Raw genomic sequence first — 20,707 nt, forward strand, 5'->3', positions numbered from 1 at the left:
TCTCTCTCGTAATTTTTCTCAACTTTTTTATCTCTCTCCCTCTACTGATTTTTTCTGATGCTTCCTCTTGACACCACCCTCATTACAATTTGCGATTCTTGTTATTTTTCCTTTAGCCACCACCGATAATGTGGCTGCCTTTTCATCGGATCAAAACACTCGAACGAGATTATAATCTGTCGATCTTTCCGACATTACTTGTGATTCTGATAAAAAAGTAATTACCCGATTGTCCTGTTTCCTCGCTTCTTTGTGCTTCTTTGTCCCTTTGTTCCAGATGCAATTTCATTTATTTCGCGCATCGATTATTTCTCAATAATGTAAATCGTAAAAAAAATCCATAACGTGAAATATTAATTTTTCCAAGCGCGAAAATTGGGGTTGTAACTGCCAGCGACAATAGTAGCGACATTGCAATTATTTATCCTCTTTCATATGTCCAATAAAGCCGTTACAACAATTGCAATAGTTTCTCTTGCCACGAACAGATTTTACTGTAATGTAAACAACTGTTGTTTACGACACGTTAGCTGTATATTTTATGAGGTTAATTCGGCGACTTTTTTAATTAATTAACTGGACTTCCGCACGCCCATAGTGCACACATTTGCGTTACGACATTAAATTGCATTCGTCTGGTACGGACAAATGAACGAACAAGCGATCATCGACGAGTGAACATTCCAACTCTGAATAAAAATCGTCCCTCATAAATTTATTTTATAAACGAGGAAAAATGTACGCACGCACGTGCGTGTAAATGGAATAAAATGAAAGAAATGGAGCATTATTTTCTTTATTTCGCAAAGTTATGTCCTTTTATTTATCGCGTGTTACAACGAATCGACAAGAATTTGCGAGGCTTTCAAAATTATTTATCGTATATATTGTACAGGATTCTAAATATCCCAAAAGAGGAAATTTAGAGAAATGGCTTTTTTAAACAAAGAGACGTGGAAAAAAAATTTTTTCAGTCCTTTATCTCATTTTAAAATATATGTATATATTTTCGTATTTTATTTTATATTTTCTCTCGCTATTTTATTTAATAGTTTATAAATTATTTTTATTTTATTACCTGTTACACACATATACATGCACACATATCTATGTTATAATTTTCACGAATGGGCGATTTTCAACGCCAATTTGGCATTAATATATATCTGATAAAGCTATTTTCGGATTTGTGACGAATCTATTCATTCGATGTATTCGAATCGACGGATATTCGCAGTCGAAATATATCGGCGAATGTGAAATTTAAACAAAAACTCGCGCAATTTTTTTCCGCAATTTCACTCCGTTTGGTATCTTCTCGCGCATCCGCGTGAAAACGTAACAAATGCGCACGACATTATGTCGATACGTCGCATTTGAATTATGGATATAATTGGTTGCATTCTCGCAAATCGACAATATAATTTGTCGACGTCGTAAATCATTGTACATTAAAAAGATACGTTAACACTACCTTATATTAGCGAACGCAGATATAATGAACGCAATTTCGTCCTTCCTTTATAAAGCAAATTCGAATTGCTGACTATTCAACTCTTTCTCTCTTCTCTCCCCTTCTTTCTCTCTCTTTCTACCCGCTTTCAAAACGCAAATTATCATGATAAAGCTCTCAAATAGCTGTTTTAGATTATAAGAATGTATGCATAAAATATATAATAAAAAATGCATTTTGTATGCCATTTGTAAAGACAAAAAGAAATTAAATTATATAATGTAATTTCAAATATGTTCCCCATAGTATAAAAGTAAAAACTTTTTAAATGCATCTTATTCAAATAAATAAGTTTTTTTTCCTTTTGTATTTATTTATATATTTATTATTATATATTTATTATTTATTATTACTATTAGTATATATTTATTATTTATTATATTATATTATTTATTTGTATTTATTATTGCTTATTATATTTTATTATAGTTTAATATTAGCAATTGTACACCGCCATTTGCCTTACGGTAGAAAAGATGTAACACGCAAAATTGTCGCAGCTTGACTACAAATTGGACGGTACAGAGCACGTTCGATATGGCGTAGGCGCCATAAATCAGTCCATCTGACACAGGAAGGACAACACAAAGCCGATTACTCCGAGGACAATATATCCGACGACCCTAGGGACACGCGTTACTACCGAGGTATCCGGTAATTTAGACCTCATTATATAAAGTGTCTGTTAATTAAAAATAAATCCACAACAATAATCTCTCGTGTTAATGGATATTGTTTTTTTGATTCAAAAACTACATCATTTTTATTCACTATTATTGCAAGCGCAATATCTACAATATTTATTTACTGGTTATTTATGTAGCTACAATATTTATTTTCTAATTAGAAATTCTAATTTGAAATGTAATTAACGCGATGTATTCAAAAATTACAAGATAATCTTCTTAGAAATCCTTTTTGAAGAAAAATAGGTTCTCTTTTAACAAGAACTTTATTGGCATATTTATTAGAGGGATATTCGGTATTGAAGATTGTGCAGAGTTTTAGCGCAGGACGCGTAAACTCTACTTCTTGAGTAGTTCGAAGTAGACGTTATACAAACAGGAAACTTTATTAGCAAAGTATTCACAGTTATAAACTAAAAATTGCCACGAGTAAGATCATAATATAAATCTTAGTTAAGAAATATGAATCGTGGTTACATTGTAAATATAAGAATTGATCCACTAATACAATAAATATACCGTTTTTTAATATTATTATTTTTCAATTTTTAATTAAAATTGTGATTATTAAAATTTAATACGTATAATATATCAAATATTAAATTTTAATTTTCTTATTTGATCTCGAATCTTATGATCTATCATATTTTTTGCATACTTGAACTTGCAATATTTTAGAATAAATTTCCGAGTTTAATCTTGATGATATCTTCAATTAAGAATTAATTTTAGTCTAACAAATATAAATTAGTTCAAAATATCATAACTAAAATAAATGAAACAGATTAAGATTTTTAAATGATAATTCTGTGCTATCTCTAGAGACATCATTGCAAAATTTTTCCCGAAATTTTCCTTACTATTAACAGTAGAAAGGCAAACAAATATTATTTTTAAACGAATAAACATTGCAAAATTCTTCCCCAAGATTTTCCTTATTAAAAAAAAGCGAGCAGACATCACTTTTAAGGATTAAACAAGCATTCATAAACATTTCAAATATCAATTATACTCTTGGAAATTCTAAATGATCTTTTAACGCGAAAGGAAATTTCGTTACAATCCTAGTGTTTGTGGTGCAGCATGTTGCTTGTAACGTACTGCTTTATCCTTTTGCATTGTTCTCAATCATGTAATTGCATCACGTCGTAAATGCAACAGAAATGTCAGACAATAGCAAGATTAACGACCATTGCGTTGCATTTTGTTCATAATTAGTTATGGTGAAAATACAATTAAGTATATGCTCTTCTCCTTCTCTCTCTCTTTTTCTCTTTCGTAAACTATGTTTTACAGAATTAATAACAGTAAGCGCAGTCAAAAACTCTATAACTTCTAATTTAACATCTAATTTAAAAAAATAATACTAGCACACATCTGGTTACTAGTGATTTTATAAGTAATATATAACAATATAGTATTAAATGCAGATATGAGATAAATAAAAGGATAATAAAGATAATAAAGGACATAAAATTACTTCAAAAATGTTGGATTGTATTGACGGTGTTGGACCGTATTTGGATTCGAGAAAACAGTTAAAATAAATTTAAATCTAAAAATAATAAATTTAAAAATCTAAAAATAAATGTAAAAATAAATTTAGAAACAAATAACTTTCGAGATTATTCACAAATTTGTTCTTGTTGCAGCTTATATGAAATGCGTTGCACAATGTCATTGAATATTACATTTTTCTTTTTCACAGAATATAAGTTGAATTTAACTGCACGACGATTCTATTCCTGTTTCCCTTTTCGTTCTCAAGTCCAGTAGTATTGACAATATTATCTTTTATCCTTTCATTACCAGAGTACAACAAAGAGTACGGACAAAAAGAAACATCGCATCACTCGGCTTCGTTATAAATTTACACTGACGATTGTTCGTAAACTTTAAACATAAAATAACATGCCGCTATAAAATTCTCATAGCAGCTGTACAACGTTGTAATAAATATAATTTGCGACTTGCGATTGTAAAAAATAAACAATAGTTGAACAAATAATGCATCGAACGGATACATCCATTATTTTGTCGCGTGAATAAAATGAATATCGAGTTTGCATAATTTATTGAAAACGTACATCAAATAGCTTGCCGGCTGGAAATACCCAAGAATGGCGTCGACGGAAATTCCAGCTCGTTATCAATTTTTGTCTACGCAATCTCATCGGAAGAATATGTGTGTGTGTGTTTGTGTTTGTGTTTGTGTGTGTGTGTGTGTGTGTGTGTGTGTGTGTGTGTGTGTGTGACATCTTTTAGAATTATAAAGAAAGATATACTCTAAAAAAAATAGCAATATCCTTCAAGTAAAAAAAATCTTAGATAAAATTAAGAAGTGATTATATCATACACATAAAACTGTCATTATGGAAAAATCAATTTTAATTTTGCTGAGAATAATTTATTATCGAAGAAACTTCTGAAACACTCCTGTCTTATCTGTTAACATGCACTCGTAGAGTGAACGTTGACGTTGCATGAACACACGCCGTTAAATGTAATTACAAGACCGGAACGACCAAGCGATTTCCGTAGAAATAAACGGTAGGACGTTTTCCTCTTAAGCGCTATTAAAGAAAGTCTCATTATCGTAAAAACGCGCGCGATTTGCGTGCAAAACGGCGTTAAATGTAAAATGCGCGTGACCCGGCAAAATGGCAGGCTATAACGATAACTCGCGGATCGCCCGCGACATTGTTGGCGCGATCGCTTATACTGGGTGACCCGTTATTCTGGTGATATTCTATGTTCGCGATGCCGATCAGTAGGAACGGTTGATATTAGGCGATGTAGCTCGCCTAATATCAACTGTTGGTGTACAGTTTCAGTTATGTATACTTCCCAAGAGGATTCTAACGCATTGGCTTTTACCTTGGATGTTGCTTGGACATTATCTGGTATCACGTGTCGGAGATCGAAGTGATCGCATGACGTTCGAGTTGCCCTTATTAAGCGAAACGAGCAGAAACGACCAGTCGAAATATACCAAATGAAAATAATACGTGTTGATAATAAAAAAAACATACAATATTTTCTTGATTCTCTTTTCAAAGAACGAGGAAAGCAAAATGTTATTTTCCGGCGAAGGCTCACACTTTACGGTGACCATGGATTAAGATGTTTTTCGTTTAAAACTCACTAGACGGGTAACGAGGTAATTTCAAGTTCCGCGCGACATCCCTCACAGGCTTATCTAAGTTCTCCCCGTTCTTAATTAACACATTTAACCGGATTCTAACTCCGTTATTAATGCGAAAGTCGCCGAAGTATAGAGAGAAAGCAAGTATTGCTTGCTCGAGATTATACTCGTAAATTACTGTCGACTTATAGACCCCTATGTATAAGATTAAAAATTATATTTTCTAAATACAAATTTTTTGATACCGAAAATTGCTACTTTTTCAAGTCGAATATATTATAACGTTCTTGCGTAATATTCTTGATTCTTAGCCTGTAAAATTTGGGTTCTTGACATTTCCAGCGATTCGACTGGGACGATCCAAGACAATAATGTGCGGTCATTAATTCAATCGACAGACCGAGAATAATTTAGCGGTGATAGCAATATATCCCAATGATTTAAACACGAATATTTAATAGGCTATAATGCCCATATATCATAATCATAACGTAATAAAATCAATCAGAACGATGATAAGCATTTAAACAATCTTGATTACGGTGGTATTAACATTCGACACGATCGTGAACTTTCTCAGACATCGTTATGTTGATCGCGCAATACCTTCTTATTATTCGTGAACAATAAATTTACGATTAGGAAAATCCCAGTCAAGCATCTACAGCAAAATCAATGAACGATTTTATCAGACGTATCTCTATATTTTAATTTTAAAATATTAAGAAAAAAATTAAGTGTTTATATCTTTCAATAATTTTTATAGAAAATAAAATAAAAACATTTTCTCAATTTTTGTAATTTAATTGTAATACGATTTTTTGTAGAAAATTAATAATTAAAATTAACAATTTCTTCTTTATCTTATATTTGTTTTATTATTTAATTTACTTATTTAATTTTATACATATATATATATATGTATATATATATATAAATTTAAATAATAAAACAATTTTTTCCATTGAATTATTCAAGCTATAGCTTTATTAATTTTAATTTTTTTATTAATAATTAATAATTATTTTTTAAACAATTAAAATTTTTTCTCAATCTTTATATTATTTTAATATTCAAATTAGGAATTCATACTTTTTACTTTTTTATGAATATCTCTGGTTTCTATTCATCTATTATATCTTAAAATATTCTATTTTTTTTACAATTTAAGAAATTATTTCTTTTTATGTCAAATACTAAAATAACTTTCAGTTATTAAAATATAATCATTAATTTTGTACTTTACAATTTTATTATTTTTATATTTCAACTTTTAAAATAATTAATTTAATTTGAAATATTAATTTATATTCATCTTTATTAATTTATAAATGTTAATTTATAAAATATTAATTTATTCATCTCTATTAATCAAATAAAATGAATGTTATTTTTAATTTTTTTAAATTCCAAATAAATTATATGGGAATATCTTTGTGAGTTAAATTTTTTGTGATTTAATTGTTCCTAATAAATTGCAAGTATATGTTTCGATAATAAAAAAATTATTATTTAAATATACTTACATCTTAGTATTTTTAAATTCATTCTCTCTATTTTGACGATTCTTATTATTGGCTACACTAGAAAAATAAAAATGTCTAAATCAGAGGATCAGCTGTAGAAATGGCTATTTGTATCACGGTTGTATCTGATCGCGCGTATATTTCTGTTCTGTGGTTTTAGGTTCTCGCCTTTCTCTCTCCGACTGAATTTGAAATCATCGAGAGAATCGTGACGGGTGTTGGTAGCTCGAACGTTCCGAAACGGTGGAATCCGCGTAATCCCGATGGGAATGTAGCCGCATTATGCGTTATACGGGCGAATGAATTCTTCCGGCGAGCCAGCAAGCTGATTCGTGAATCCGATTTCAATGCTGTCTTACATCGCTTTTGCAAAAGCTCCGTTGAGTTTCTCGCGAAGTGGCAGCATATCCCGAGGAAAAATGGGAAATTCACATTATGATAAATTTTAATGAAGTAAAACGAAAGTTTGAATGTCGTAAAGCACGAATGCATTGACATTTCGAAACGTGTTTTATATTATTTTTATATAATGATCATCAATCACTACCACACGATATACATCGGCGAATGTATTTGATGTTGTGTTTAATTTATGAATATTGACAGGAAATCGATTAAATTCTTGACAAAAAGAAAACACGAATCGGTTTTTTAAATGCCAGTTAATGTCATCAATAAAAAAAGTATATTAATTTATAATACATTTAAAAAAATTAATTAACATGTAATTAATATTAAATATCTTATGTTGTACGACGCTCGTTAAAAATTAAAATTGTTTTATATATTTTCAATTAACAATTGATATTCAATTAATAATTAACAATTAATTTCAATTAATAATTGAATGAACAATGAGATTATAATGCTTCGAAAAATTTGGCTGATATGTTTGATCAATTAATACAAAGCATATACTGCGTTTTTTTCTCTTATTGGTACCAGTTACAAAGTCAATCTCCCAAAATATTGGAAATATCGATAAAAAATAGTAATTAAACGGAACTGTAATCACACATTCTTGCTCGCGACGAGAAATCGAGTAAAATGGCAAGTTTCGCGGTTGTTACGTAACAAAATTAGTTATCGACGTTGGATCAGCTGTTTGTGCGATGTATAAACAACAATCGTTTTCACGACATCGAAACGTCAGCGTAATTGTGCGTAAATTTGCATTCCTCTGACTGGTTTAAATCAATATATTCACAGCAGGATGCTCTATTGGCAGATTCATTTAATAAATAAAATTTATATTCAATAGTTATCGCACAAGCGAGAAAGTAAATTTCATTTTGAAAATATTCAATTATTTTTTCAATTATTATATTCCTATGTTTTTCAATATCCTATTTTTTCCATGTTCCTATTTTTTTCAATTATTAGTTTCATACTTTATTTGATTTATCATTATAATCTCAATTATTACTACAATCTTAACAAATTTATAAACTAATATGTAACAATTTATTTTATTACTTATTTTTATTATTTTATTTATTTATTTTTCCAATTAAAATCCCAGACAAATGTGTGAATGATAAGTATTTATTTTGCCACTCTGATATATGTATTTGGCAAGCAGAGCGATGTCATTAATGAGACGACAATATTTCTCCTTGGCTTTGATAACTCGAATATTTTATTTCGAGTGCAACGATGTATATATAATGCGTACGTACGATTGATCGAGCACTTAAATGTACCGTTCTAATTCGATGCCATCGGTTTACGATTGCGAAGAGCATCCAACCTTATCGCGCATTAAAGTAATTAGAGATTAATGCAATTAGCCATTAATAGCGGAGGCGGCGCACCTTGCTTCGTCATGGGAAACGTAAAAGTGAAGTGTTCGACAAATAGACGGTGTGTGTGTACTTTCTGTTCAATGGGCAGTTTTTAAGAGCACGATAGGAATTACGTTATGCAAAAATGTAATTGCCGTTTGCGCTTGCCGTTATCGTGCAATTATATTTATTATTATTCATTTCTTTCCCACACAAGATTCTCCACGTTTTTGCATATGTAATTTATAGAAATAATTTCTGCATAATTTATAAGAAATTAATGTAAAATACACAATCTCTCTTAAAATAAATTAATAATAATAAATTCAAAATTAATAATATATCCGTATATATAAAAATAAATATTAAAAAAATGAAAATTTTTTTATATATTGTAGTATAGATACGAAAACTGTATATTTTTAAATTTTTTATCAGTAGAGTTTGAAATCTCTAATGTATCAAAATCTTTATTTGCTCTATAATACATGTTATTATATATTTTTTGAATATCTTTTTGTATAATAAAAATTTACATTTCATAGAATCATAAAGTTAAGAAATATAACATTATAATATTCATATAAATATGAAATAAATATTTTTTTTTTCATATTTCTATACTTTATATAAATCTTAAAAATCTAAGAACATCACGGTCAGAAAATACAATTCTCTTTACAAACGAAAGAGCGTACATAATTATCATATGTGATCAAGTTTAGAGTAAATGTGAGGAGAAGGAGATGTATGTTGACATGTGTAGAAAATCGGCATTTATTACCGACTATATCTCGATCTCGGAAAGAGGCGCGAGGAAAAGGCCGATTAAGGCCGACGCGATATTTCAAGTTGCAAGTCACTGCTGATTTTTGCCGTGGGGTCTGACATGCACCGGGGGCGCGGCGACGATTAATGTCCGCGGGGGGTTATCCGGTTAGTTCGAAATAGACTCGAGCGTACCGCTTATATATTGGGGCCGTTCTAATTATTTTGCTTGCTCGCTCGCGACTAACGCGATAACGTCGTTTGACACTAGACTCGGCTCGAAGGTGACACGCCCTGCTCTTAACTGCCTGCCAGTGTCGTGTTAATTTATAATCGTGCTGTAAATTTCTGCCCATCAACGACACGTGACTTTTGCCCCCAACTCGCCTTGCCGTCCTTTGTTGCTAGAATGATAATGATGTGAAATAATTTTAATTTTTTAAATATGCTTTTCAGGACCTCTTTAAGTTGAATCCAATTTTTCTTTTTTTTCGATTTTATTATATTTTCAAATCGATTTGAAACACGAGTTGCGCGCGACTGATGAAAATATGAAAATATTTATTACAAAGTATGTACCGATTTAATTATTCGACTAAGAAGGAGTACCCATTTGCATGCTATTTAATTATACATAAAAATCCAGTTTGTACATGAAAATTTTATTATCCACTCTCTATTAACAGAAAAAATATTTTAATATTCAAGAAATGAGAAGGAAAAAGAGAGAAGAATGAAAGATAACGATAATAAGAAATAATTACACGAAAGAAAAGTAATTATTATTACAAAAGAATACGAGGGATTTTAACTAGTGTTATGAATCGATTGGCTGCCCAAAGGGATCACAATGTGCAAATCTGTCTCAATATATATTTTAGAGGATAATAACTCTAATAACAGAAGTACCATTGGCGTTTAATATAACTTTCTGCGGGATAAGAATAGAATCTCATCAGGCGTATCCAGATTGTTCCTATCTCCATCTCTGGTATCCTAAAGTACAATATAACTCTTCCTCTCTCTCCTCAGCGCATCTCTTCTATTTTCCATGCAATTTGCTGATAGTTTATCTAGAATTAAAGCGTCTCTCTGCAGGATGAAATGGCCATTTGAGTTCAAGAATTGTGAAGCTTCGACAGAGAGGAAATCAGGTTTTGTGCTGGTTTATCATCAACATTCAAGTAGCAAATGCGGCTATCTTGATTCTAACCGGTCATCGCATTATCGCCCACCGCGAGGACAATCTTCAGAAGATGCCTTCTTTTTTCGCGCGATTTTTGTAAAAAAAAAGAAAAGCAACGGATATTAAAATCTCTGACGGAAATCAAGAGAAGCGATGAAGCAGACTCGCGCAAAAGACCTTCGCATAATCCGTTTTTCAATTATCGATTTCCAAGCAAGATCGAATGGCCTTTTACAAATGTAGTAAATAAAGTTCAAAAATATTACATGTTTTCGTTTCAATTTTAACAAGATACGTAATTATTTTTTAATGTTTATTTGGTATTTTATAATTTTTTAAATATATTTTATATCTCATATACCTGCATAATTTCGATATTCTTTAATATATAATATTATGCAATTTTAATTTTGATGTTTAAAATACCGTTATTATAATGTAATGGAATAACTCGCGTGCATGTGGCACTTTTTTTAAATATATTACCTGCTTTTCGATAACGAAAAACAAGAGTTAAATTAAGATCGATACGACGATCTGGGGAATGTTTCAAGAAGAAAATGTGACCGACGAAAAGGAACGCGATTCTTTGTTTTCCCCATGAGGGTTTTTACAATTACATTATCAGATCGTTACTTTGCTCTTCTGAAGATTACAACCGATACAAATCACTCGGCATTAATAAGTAATCGCATTTAGCGGTGCCAAGAGCCCGCTGATCAGCGACGATGCGGGCGCTCGCGTTAATTAGGTAACGCTTTTTGCTCGATTGTAGCTTGTCCTCAATTAGCGATTAATCGATCGGTGGCGATACAAAATGCAATTTGCACGAGTTTAATTGTTCGATAAGAGTCATTAAAAGTTTAATCGTGTTATCTTTTTCATCAAAAAAATTTCAATATTAAACAGTTAAATATTAAGTAATTCTAAATAAAACACGGAATAATTATGGATATACATTATTATTATTATTTCGTATTTTCTCGTAAAAATATCTCAAATAAATTTTAGTATGGAAAATCGACGTAATAGCAATTCGTAAATTAAGGGAAGCCTTTAGATCAGGAAGTAATGTGCTATCGACATTTCCGGGCATCTTAGATGTGGAGGAAATGGATTAGCGCTGGAATGATGGGACGGTAGTAATTACGAAAGTATATCCGTTATTTCAATCGAGTTACTTGCGAGTTGGCAACGTCGTCTAATTACTATGTTGCAATGCAATAACAATTAAAGCTGCACGTTAAGAGAGCGCACAGTTATTGGCTGCTTTCGTGGATAAACGTCTCGTTACGTGGCAAAACTTACATGACGAAAATCATCTCCTAATTGTTATATCGCAACGCGAAATTGCTTGTGCAAAATTATAATAATAATAATTATAATAATAATAATTCTTCAAAATTATAATAATAATAATTATAATAATAATAATTCTTTAATAATAATTTTTTTAATAAATAATAATGAATTTTTTATTCGAAGAGAAGAAGAGACTATTATGTAGATATCTAAAAAGACTATTATGTAGATATCTAAAAATCGTTGGAATTAAGTATTTACAAGATATATGATTCTAAGAGAGAGGAAAAGAATACTATCGCAATATTTAAACGCCCAAAAATACAAAAAAAAAAAAAAAGAAAAGAAGGAGAGAGCTTTTAGCGATCCACAATAAACCGTGGATTAAATTTTCCTAAGGGAGGGAAAAATGCAAATTGCTCTCGGAATATTCGCTGCCGCAAATGTACATCTTTCACCATCGCTTGCTCTATTTGTATTGTATGTATCCACGAAAATACACGCCATAGATGGAAACTGGACGACTCCGTCCTCGGCAAATTTCGAGTAATTCTGGACGACGTCGCTTCTTCACACTGTCATTTTCCAAGATGTAACGTTTTTTCTCCTTCTTTTCTTCTTTCATCTTTCTCACGCGATATTTATTAACTTTATATCTCAATTTTAAGGACATTGCGCAAGTTTACGAGCGGAAAGTCAGCCCGCAAAACGGTAAGCCTTCTTGCCGATGCGCCACTTTTACGATGCGCACATCGACCTTATTTATGCACGCATACGTGGGTTGCCTGCAGAAATAAATCATCGCTCGCGGCATCTCGCATTCCTGCGTCAAGGAATTCGCGCGGCAGCAGAATAAGAGGCGGAAAAGAGGCCGCCTATTAAGTCGCAATTAACCTTCTGACTAGCAATGCTGCCGGCACACTTTAACATGCTAATGTGTTGCTTTCCTTGACTTCGGCGAGTAAAAATCTGTCGATTGAGTTTACCGATCTCCAGCTGCCGTTTCGCGAACGTAAACCTTGTAACGCGCGAAGTGATATTTTTCGTAAATATTTTTCTTAGATAAAGAGAATTTTACAAAAAAAATAATGGAGAAAAATAAACCGAATATTTTCATAATTTGTAAGCAACACAAAATTGTAGTAATAAAAATTTTATTCGAGGTGAAAAAAGCTAGAATAGAATAGAATTATAAAAATCGCTGAAATTGAGTTTTTATACGAGTTGTATATATTTTATACAAATACAATGTATACAAATTTTACTCCGAAGAAAGACGTATTCCAAGTTTATGTATTCAGCCAGCAAAATATTTCGATTCATCCCTTCCTCTATTTTCGATATATCGATAGATCGACATTCCATAATGCAATGCTCGCTTTCAATACATTATGCATGCTTTCTCGTTGCTCGCGGAGTAAGCATATAACGAGTGCCGTTAAAGTTTCGGCGGTCGATCGTTCGCGACTTAAGACAATTTATCATCGCGCGCGCGATAAGGGCAGCGTTAAATAAGGGGAAAAAAAAATCTCATTCACCTCGTGTGAACACACGTCGCGCTTGCCCAACATCGGGGACTTGCTCCAATATTTCAATACGTTATCAGCGAAAAGTCAGGCCGAAACCGACGCCGATCGATAGTGCGGTCCGCTCTCGAGAGTCGCGTATATATTGTATATACGGTGATCGCAAACGTTTTTAGCGACTGTTCTAGAGCGCCATGTCTATCGCGTCGCGACGCGTTATTATCGGCGATCGAGATACGCGTGCATTCGCGATCCTAATCCGATTTCCCGTGCCGCATAATAAACCGCAGCGTCGCTCGTGGGAATCCCCGGACGGCCATTTTTTCGACGATATATTCAGACCCGCATACTACTCAACTACGCGATACAGTGAAAATCAGTCGAAAATCGAGACGTTCGAGCTCGACAAGAGCTCCGAGATTTCCGATACATGCTTCACAATAAGTACGCAAAATAACCTAAATCTGTATATATGTATATAATAGATCCTTTTTTTACTTGAGAATTTTTCAGCGAAAATTCAATGGAGATCCTTTTAAAAATCATTTAATATATGTTATGCATTTTTAGATTTTTGATATGTTTATTAGGCAGTTTGACATTGATGTTTTTAAGAAAGAAATTTTTAAATTATAAACGATTAAATAAATAAAAAATCCTCTTCGTTTATTATCGAAAGATTCTGTTTTCAAACGCTTGAAATTCAAACAGAATTTTTCACAATTTATTAAGAAAAAGTAAAAGAAAGAAGAGATAAAAAAATAGCTCCTTAGATTTTCTTTCTCTTTCTCTCTCTTTTCTTTTTAAAGTACATATTTTACATATTGAAATTATAAATACTTTTTAGTGAAATAAAAAATAGAAATAATAAGACTGACAGGAAATATAAAAATCATTTCCGTAAGCAATAAGAAAACAGGAAGCTACGGAAAAGCGCAAAGAAATATAGAAAACAAGTTTTTGATATTCATATGTTGCATTTCTACATGTATCGAAAAATAAGATAATTCAATTATAGCTATATTTGTGAAAAAGATCAACGTAACATCGATGGAAAATTGTAACTTTTGTACTGATATATATTTTTCGTTTTTTAAATCTTTTGACATTGACTGCGAGAGGGAGGGAAAACAACTGTAGCCATTTTCTCATACAACTATATGTGAAAGGAAACTTTATCCCAATTACTGCCATTGCCTCAGGCATGCGAGATGAATGGAAGAAAGATGGCGAAATAGATAGAAGATCAGATACGAGAAAGAAGAAATGAAACTTGCGTGTCTGCGGATTATTGGCGGAACTTAAATCTGGCTTGTCTGAAGAACAATTCATGCAATTAAGTTCGCGCTATGCCTGCGAGCATCTTCTATAATTGAGGATCCGGGCAAGAACATGGTAAATCCATTTTCTCGGAGAAATAAATCGTTTATCGCTTAAATTCGCACTTACATCCCGTATTTTTATCGTCAAATGTGACCTATAGATCTGTATTTTAAATGTATTATTTTTTATATTAAAATCAGGATTATTTAGTATTTACTGAAACGAGTTAGCGAGATAGTTAATGTTTGGAAATAGTCTTAAAAATCTGACATTGCTCTCATATTGTTTTCACTCACCTAAGAATCATCAAATAAAATATTTCTGACAAAAAATATATCATACATGAAATATATCATACATGACTTTCCTTGCAAATTTAAAAAAATACCTGCTTAAATGCAATCAGGCAAGTGGATCACCATCGGCAAGCATGAATATGTATACATGTAAGCGAATGAAATACTTGGATAAGACTACGTCATGTATCCCGTTTTCGTGCTAAACGTAATTGTAGTTTACGACGTCGGGCTTTACTCGGTAAACGCAAGTTTGCGACCATTTAATTACAGGCACGGTCTATTACTAATTAATCACTTCTCTGTAATTGCGCAATCGACCATTATGTTGTAATATCTAGCAATTAGGAGACGCTTTGATACATAAGGCATAATTCTCGGCTCCATTAAAGCCTATGTACAATGATATCTTCGAATATCCATTACATTGTAATTATATATTTGCCGACTCCGTGTCAGCGGATTATTATTCCTATCGGAAAAATTATGATATATCACACGATAATATATCACAATTATATATCTTGCAACAGGAATAATTCATTCTGTCGTTAAATCGAAAGTATTCGCCTGCGGCGACAAATAAATTCTTATTCATCGCTCTCCCTCTCCTCCCACTCCAGATATTTTCTCGTTTGTGTGCTCGAGAATGTATCGCGCGTACTTGCTTGAAATCACATTCCTCTCGCTTAAGTTAGCTTTAATAGCTATATCGCCAAGATACGATATGTAATCGGGAAAAAAGATCTCCGAAAAAAATGTTTGCGGTACACAAGCGATTTGAAATATTCGCGTGACAGGAGAAAAAAAAATAATATATGTTATTCCAATAACAACTGCAGCGTGAGAGCGTTGACCTTCGAATAGAAGGAAAAAATTTGATTATTCTAATTGACTTCCTAACGATGCGAATATATCGAGTCTATAAAGCGTCTAATCAACCGCGCTTCCTTTGGATGATAGACATTAAATGAGTGGCTAAGAATAACTTGCACTAACTAGCTAGCTGCAGTGATAAAATCTAAATAGTTCAATATAAACCCTCGTTATATTTCTAAACAAAGCACTCTCTTCAAAAAAAATTATCGATTTTAATAATCAAATAAAAGTGAAAACATTTCAATGTTTCACAAGAATAAAAATCTCGCTTAAAATATGATAGTTATATATATTTTTAAAATTTTATATTTAAAAGAATTTCTTTAGTTGTCAATTTTCATTAACAATTTTTATAAACGAAATTGAGTAATAATAAAAATTCAAGCCTTTAAAATTCTTTTTCTTGGTATTTTTATTTAGACATGATTTAAGTCCGTATTACATTTTCAGTGATTCATATATCATTATCAGCAGAAAGTAGGAAGTTTAAATAAACGTTCTGGGGCTTACTTCATTCTTGTGTTTCCCGCACGTGATATCTTTCATTGAAACCTTGGCATCGTCACAAAAGTTATAAATTATGATAAATATTAATCTGCCACATCCCAGACTTTCGTGACGATTTTTGACGTCACTTTGTCGCCTGACACGCGAACAACGGAGAAACCCACCATCGGTATTTGATCGCAATTGGTCGAAATTACTAGTGATCTTTCCGTCAACTGGGCTGGCGAATGAAAAGAAAGATAGACGGAGAGAAAGAAAGAGAAAGAAAGAGAAACGTGACGTCAGTTGGCGGAAGTCAATTGGCGAATCGTGCAGATATAAGAGTTGATTTACGCGAGCGGCCTTCTTCGCCTTCTCCTTCACCACGATATTAAGTTTAGCTACTTCGGCCTGACGCGGGCAGTGTGTCAAGATCACTCGATCCGTTGTTGGTATCAACCTCTCTCTATCTTCCTGTCCCTCTCGTTTATTCTCTCGTTTCGCTGAATGAAAGAGAGAGAGAGAGAGAGAGAGAGAGAGAGAGGCGCGCTCCAAGTGTCGTTCGCAAAGTGCTGGCAGATTCACGTGTAGGAACAGCTGAATCCGAAAATCGAAGTGAAGAGAGAGGGTTACTTGGAGTGTCATTCGAGAGTTGCACGGTAGGCTGATATAGGCTGTCTCGTACCTGCTTTCATCTTTCAAGGCGATGGTGCGATCCTTTGAAGGAATCCGCGGAGTAGATAGTTACTTTGAGGTTTTCAAAGAGTCAAAGAGCCGGACTCTCTGTGATTGTCTTTTTTGAGAATAAGATTCGCGGAGTAAGTGCTTGTTATAGTGAATAAAAAGGAATATACGTTATATTTCGATTATGAAAGTGGTGCCGCTTCACGTGTGCATGTTTGCTTAATTTTGAATGATATATAAGATCCTTGAATGATATAAGAAATTTGTTTTATAATCTATTTTTCGATCTATTTTACGAAAAGTCTTTTAAAAGATAATTTATAAACATATAAATTGAAAGAGAGAGAGAGAAAAAAAATTGTTTGTAAAATATTAATTTATTACGTTAAAATATTAACGTCTTTTTTTTTCGGTGATATAATTTTGGGGTTCTCTTGGTTTTTCTCTTATTATATTATGTTACATCAAAGAGCTTTTTTTCTCATATAAAAAACACGATATATATATTGAAGGTTTTCGGAATCACAGAAATTTGCTTCTTACTCCTTTTATCTCAATTTTCAATTTAATATCTCTTTTAATATATTAGAGAAATATTTTTCAATATTATTTAATATGCAGCTTCTATTTAAAACAAAAATTCTACTAAAGTAGAATTTTGTTCCTACATATATATTTATGTATGTATAAACCTTCTTTATAAAAAAAAGAGAGAGAACTTAACATCTGCTTTTTGATCATTACTTGTAATTTTTCATCAAATAATTAATATGAAAACTTTAAAGTATTAAAATATGTATTATTGATAAACAAATTTTTAGAAAAAAAAAAACAAATTATTCGATTTAAAAAATTGTAATACTTTAATAAGTAATTTTAACAGTAATTAAAAATATTAATATAATGTTTTTTTTTCTTCTTTCCTCTCTCTTTTTCTTTCTCTATACGTGTGTTTTTTTAGTTCTTGATGTTTTTTAATTCTTTCGTTTAGTTACTATGTGATACATATGATTCCGTTACGAGTTAAATATAAAGCCTGTAAAACATGGCTAATATTAAAAGTATGATATATTTGTTTTTATTAATTTAAATTTTCTACAATTTTCATCAAAAATTTACAATATTAAATTAATTTATTGAAATCAGATAAACAATTATATAAAAGATTAATAAATGTAAAGATTGTTAATATCTTTTTTTCTTGAATAATAAAAAATTTAACTTTTAAATAACAGGTTCATTGTGGATCAAAAATAATTTTATACGGATTAATTTAAATTTTGACATTATATATAAATAAGAAATCATTGTGAAATTTTACGCAATAATACGGAATACACATAATTAAAAATTTTAAAAACAGTACATATTAATTAGATCTCTGAACATACAGAATTTCGTATAGTTCTATCGAAAAGCCTCGTTTCAATAGAAATCTCTAAGTAAAAAACCGTTTATTTGAAGAACGAATTTAATCTCTCACATAAATTAAACTATGAAATTCTTTAAAATTTATAAATATTGGAAGGATTGTAAATAAGAGCTACATTTTGATTCGGTGTTTATTGTCTATTTGAAGGGCGCGAACTCAATTTTCCAGATAAATTAAACTACGAAATCCTTTAGAACTCGTAAATATTGGAAAGATTGTAAATAAGAGCTAAATCTCGATTCGGCTTAAGAAATTAGGGATTCTATTAACGCCATCCAAGTAAGTCAGATTGCTCGATTGAGGTGGAATAACGAAGGAAAGCCTTCGTTTGATTGCAGGACGATGCAGCCACGGGTGACAGTGGCTCTGGCCACGGTTTGGTTCACGGTGGCGGGTCTGGTAGGAGGAACAGTCACCCTCCGCCTCTCCAACGATCAATACTCCCCCGCGTCCCCGCATCGCTACGCTGAGCTTCAACGAGACCAGACTAGGGACTGGAGGGCTCACGGACCGGCCGAGGATCAGCCGCTCGACCTTTGGATCGACTCGCGAAGGTCGATTTCCGCGGAGGGTATGTCAGACTTTATAGTATTACGTTCCACTGAGCCGAATAAAGCACTATATCGGGTCCCACTATTAATTCAAGGAGCTATACCGAATACAAGATTACCATTTTGAGGATATTTCAGGAGAGGCTTAGTATAAACCTTGCTTATTTCTTTTCTTTCTCTTCTATATAATTTAATATGTAGGAAAAGTATATATATTATAATAAAGTTATTTTTAAATGTTAATTTTATTTTATCAAAATATTCCATTTGCTTGTACTTCGTACTTCGTTATTTTAAGGAAATATCGAAGGTTTACACATTTTCATATAATAATATTATTTTATTAATATTTACTGCTTCTCTGTAGCCTGAAATATTTTCCCTGGAAATAATATTTATCTATATAGCAATATTTTCTATATAATTAAATATTTTAATTTAATTATTAAATATATTGTTTTCAATAAAGTATCTGACATATAAGCAATGCCAAATAGAGAAATATGCTTCCAATATTTTATTATTTATATTTAGTGTTGCACTTGGCATTTTCTACCTACTACTAGGCAGATATATAATGCTCTAGTTTATCTAGGTTCAACTACGATCAGAGATTTAATTTTGTCGAACCGTCGTCTAATAGAGACGAAATATACGCGTCGCGTCGAAACGCGTTCGACCTAACCGATGGAAATCCGTTCATCCCGACTACCTCTTTTCCCAGACTTTTCTGATTAATTAAGATCTCCTTAATCATCATCTTCGTGTAATTTCGATATCGAATAAATACTGCATTTGTCAGACGCTCGAATTTTTCAACATTTACATTTAATTCCAAATTTTATTATTCCATTCTATTATTTCATAATTTTATTATTCCATTTTTATTTCACGTAAGATACGACTCGGTATGCATTTTTCTGCTGGTATATTTTTATAAATCGGAAACATGTGAGAACAGTTTTTTTTTAATGCATTACATTATTAATATAGCGGTAATTCTAGAGAGAAATATGACTTTCGAGATTAAAAAATTAATTAGAAAGAAGGGTAAATAGAATATTTTTGATTAAAATTATAAAATATACATATAATATAAGTTTAAAAATAAGTAATAATAGTTAAATTTTTTGTACACGTTGCAAATATGGAAAAAAATATAATAATTATTATTATTTAAGAGAAAAATTTATATCTTTCAAACAACATACACACACACACACACACACATATATAAATTTAACGTTATAACGGCACGCAAGAATTTCAGAGTAAATTGGCGTCGCATTACTCACGTCACTATAGTATGCAACTACATTAGTTCTAACCAAGCATAAAATCGTTATTAAATATCTTTTGAAGAATCTCTCTCTCGTCCATACATTAAATCTCGAAATTAAATCTTTATTAAAATGTTTGTTCATAAAAATAATTTGTTTTTCCGGATATATACAATAATTTGCGTTTACATAAATTTTACTCAAGAGCATCCAATTTCAAGTAGGAACTTGCATCGATGTCATTTTGAACTTCTTAAATCAGATACGAAAATTACGTAACTTCCTATGCAATTATTCGCTTTGCGCATATCTCGTAAAGTTTTGCGCCATAAAATATTAC

At 31.6% G+C, this 20,707-nt stretch overlaps 2 protein-coding genes across 4 annotated transcripts in view; one reads left to right on the plus strand and one right to left on the minus strand.

Annotated features, from left to right (window-relative positions):
* LOC105254928 overlaps nucleotides 1-20,707 on the minus strand; it is a 93,114-nt gene that overhangs the window by 51,763 nt on the left and 20,644 nt on the right. The gene's annotated exons all lie outside the window — the stretch shown is intronic.
* LOC105254927 (trichohyalin) overlaps nucleotides 1-20,707 on the plus strand; it is a 43,991-nt gene that overhangs the window by 17,752 nt on the left and 5,532 nt on the right. The window contains exons 1-2 of one of the 2 annotated variants that reach the window (XM_011263900.3): nucleotides 16,839-17,079; nucleotides 18,875-19,107. In XM_011263900.3, coding sequence (XP_011262202.1) covers nucleotides 18,879-19,107 — 229 coding nt within the window. In that variant the 5' untranslated portion in view covers nucleotides 16,839-17,079; nucleotides 18,875-18,878. Of the gene's footprint in view, nucleotides 1-16,838; nucleotides 17,080-18,874; nucleotides 19,108-20,707 lie in introns of those variants that run through there. The other variant, XM_011263899.3, reaches the window with a different exon arrangement.

Source organism: Camponotus floridanus, unplaced genomic scaffold (genome assembly GCF_003227725.1).
Source record: "Camponotus floridanus strain SB8 unplaced genomic scaffold, Cflo_v7.5 scaffold8, whole genome shotgun sequence".
In the NCBI taxonomy this organism is placed as follows: domain Eukaryota; kingdom Metazoa; phylum Arthropoda; class Insecta; order Hymenoptera; family Formicidae; genus Camponotus; species Camponotus floridanus.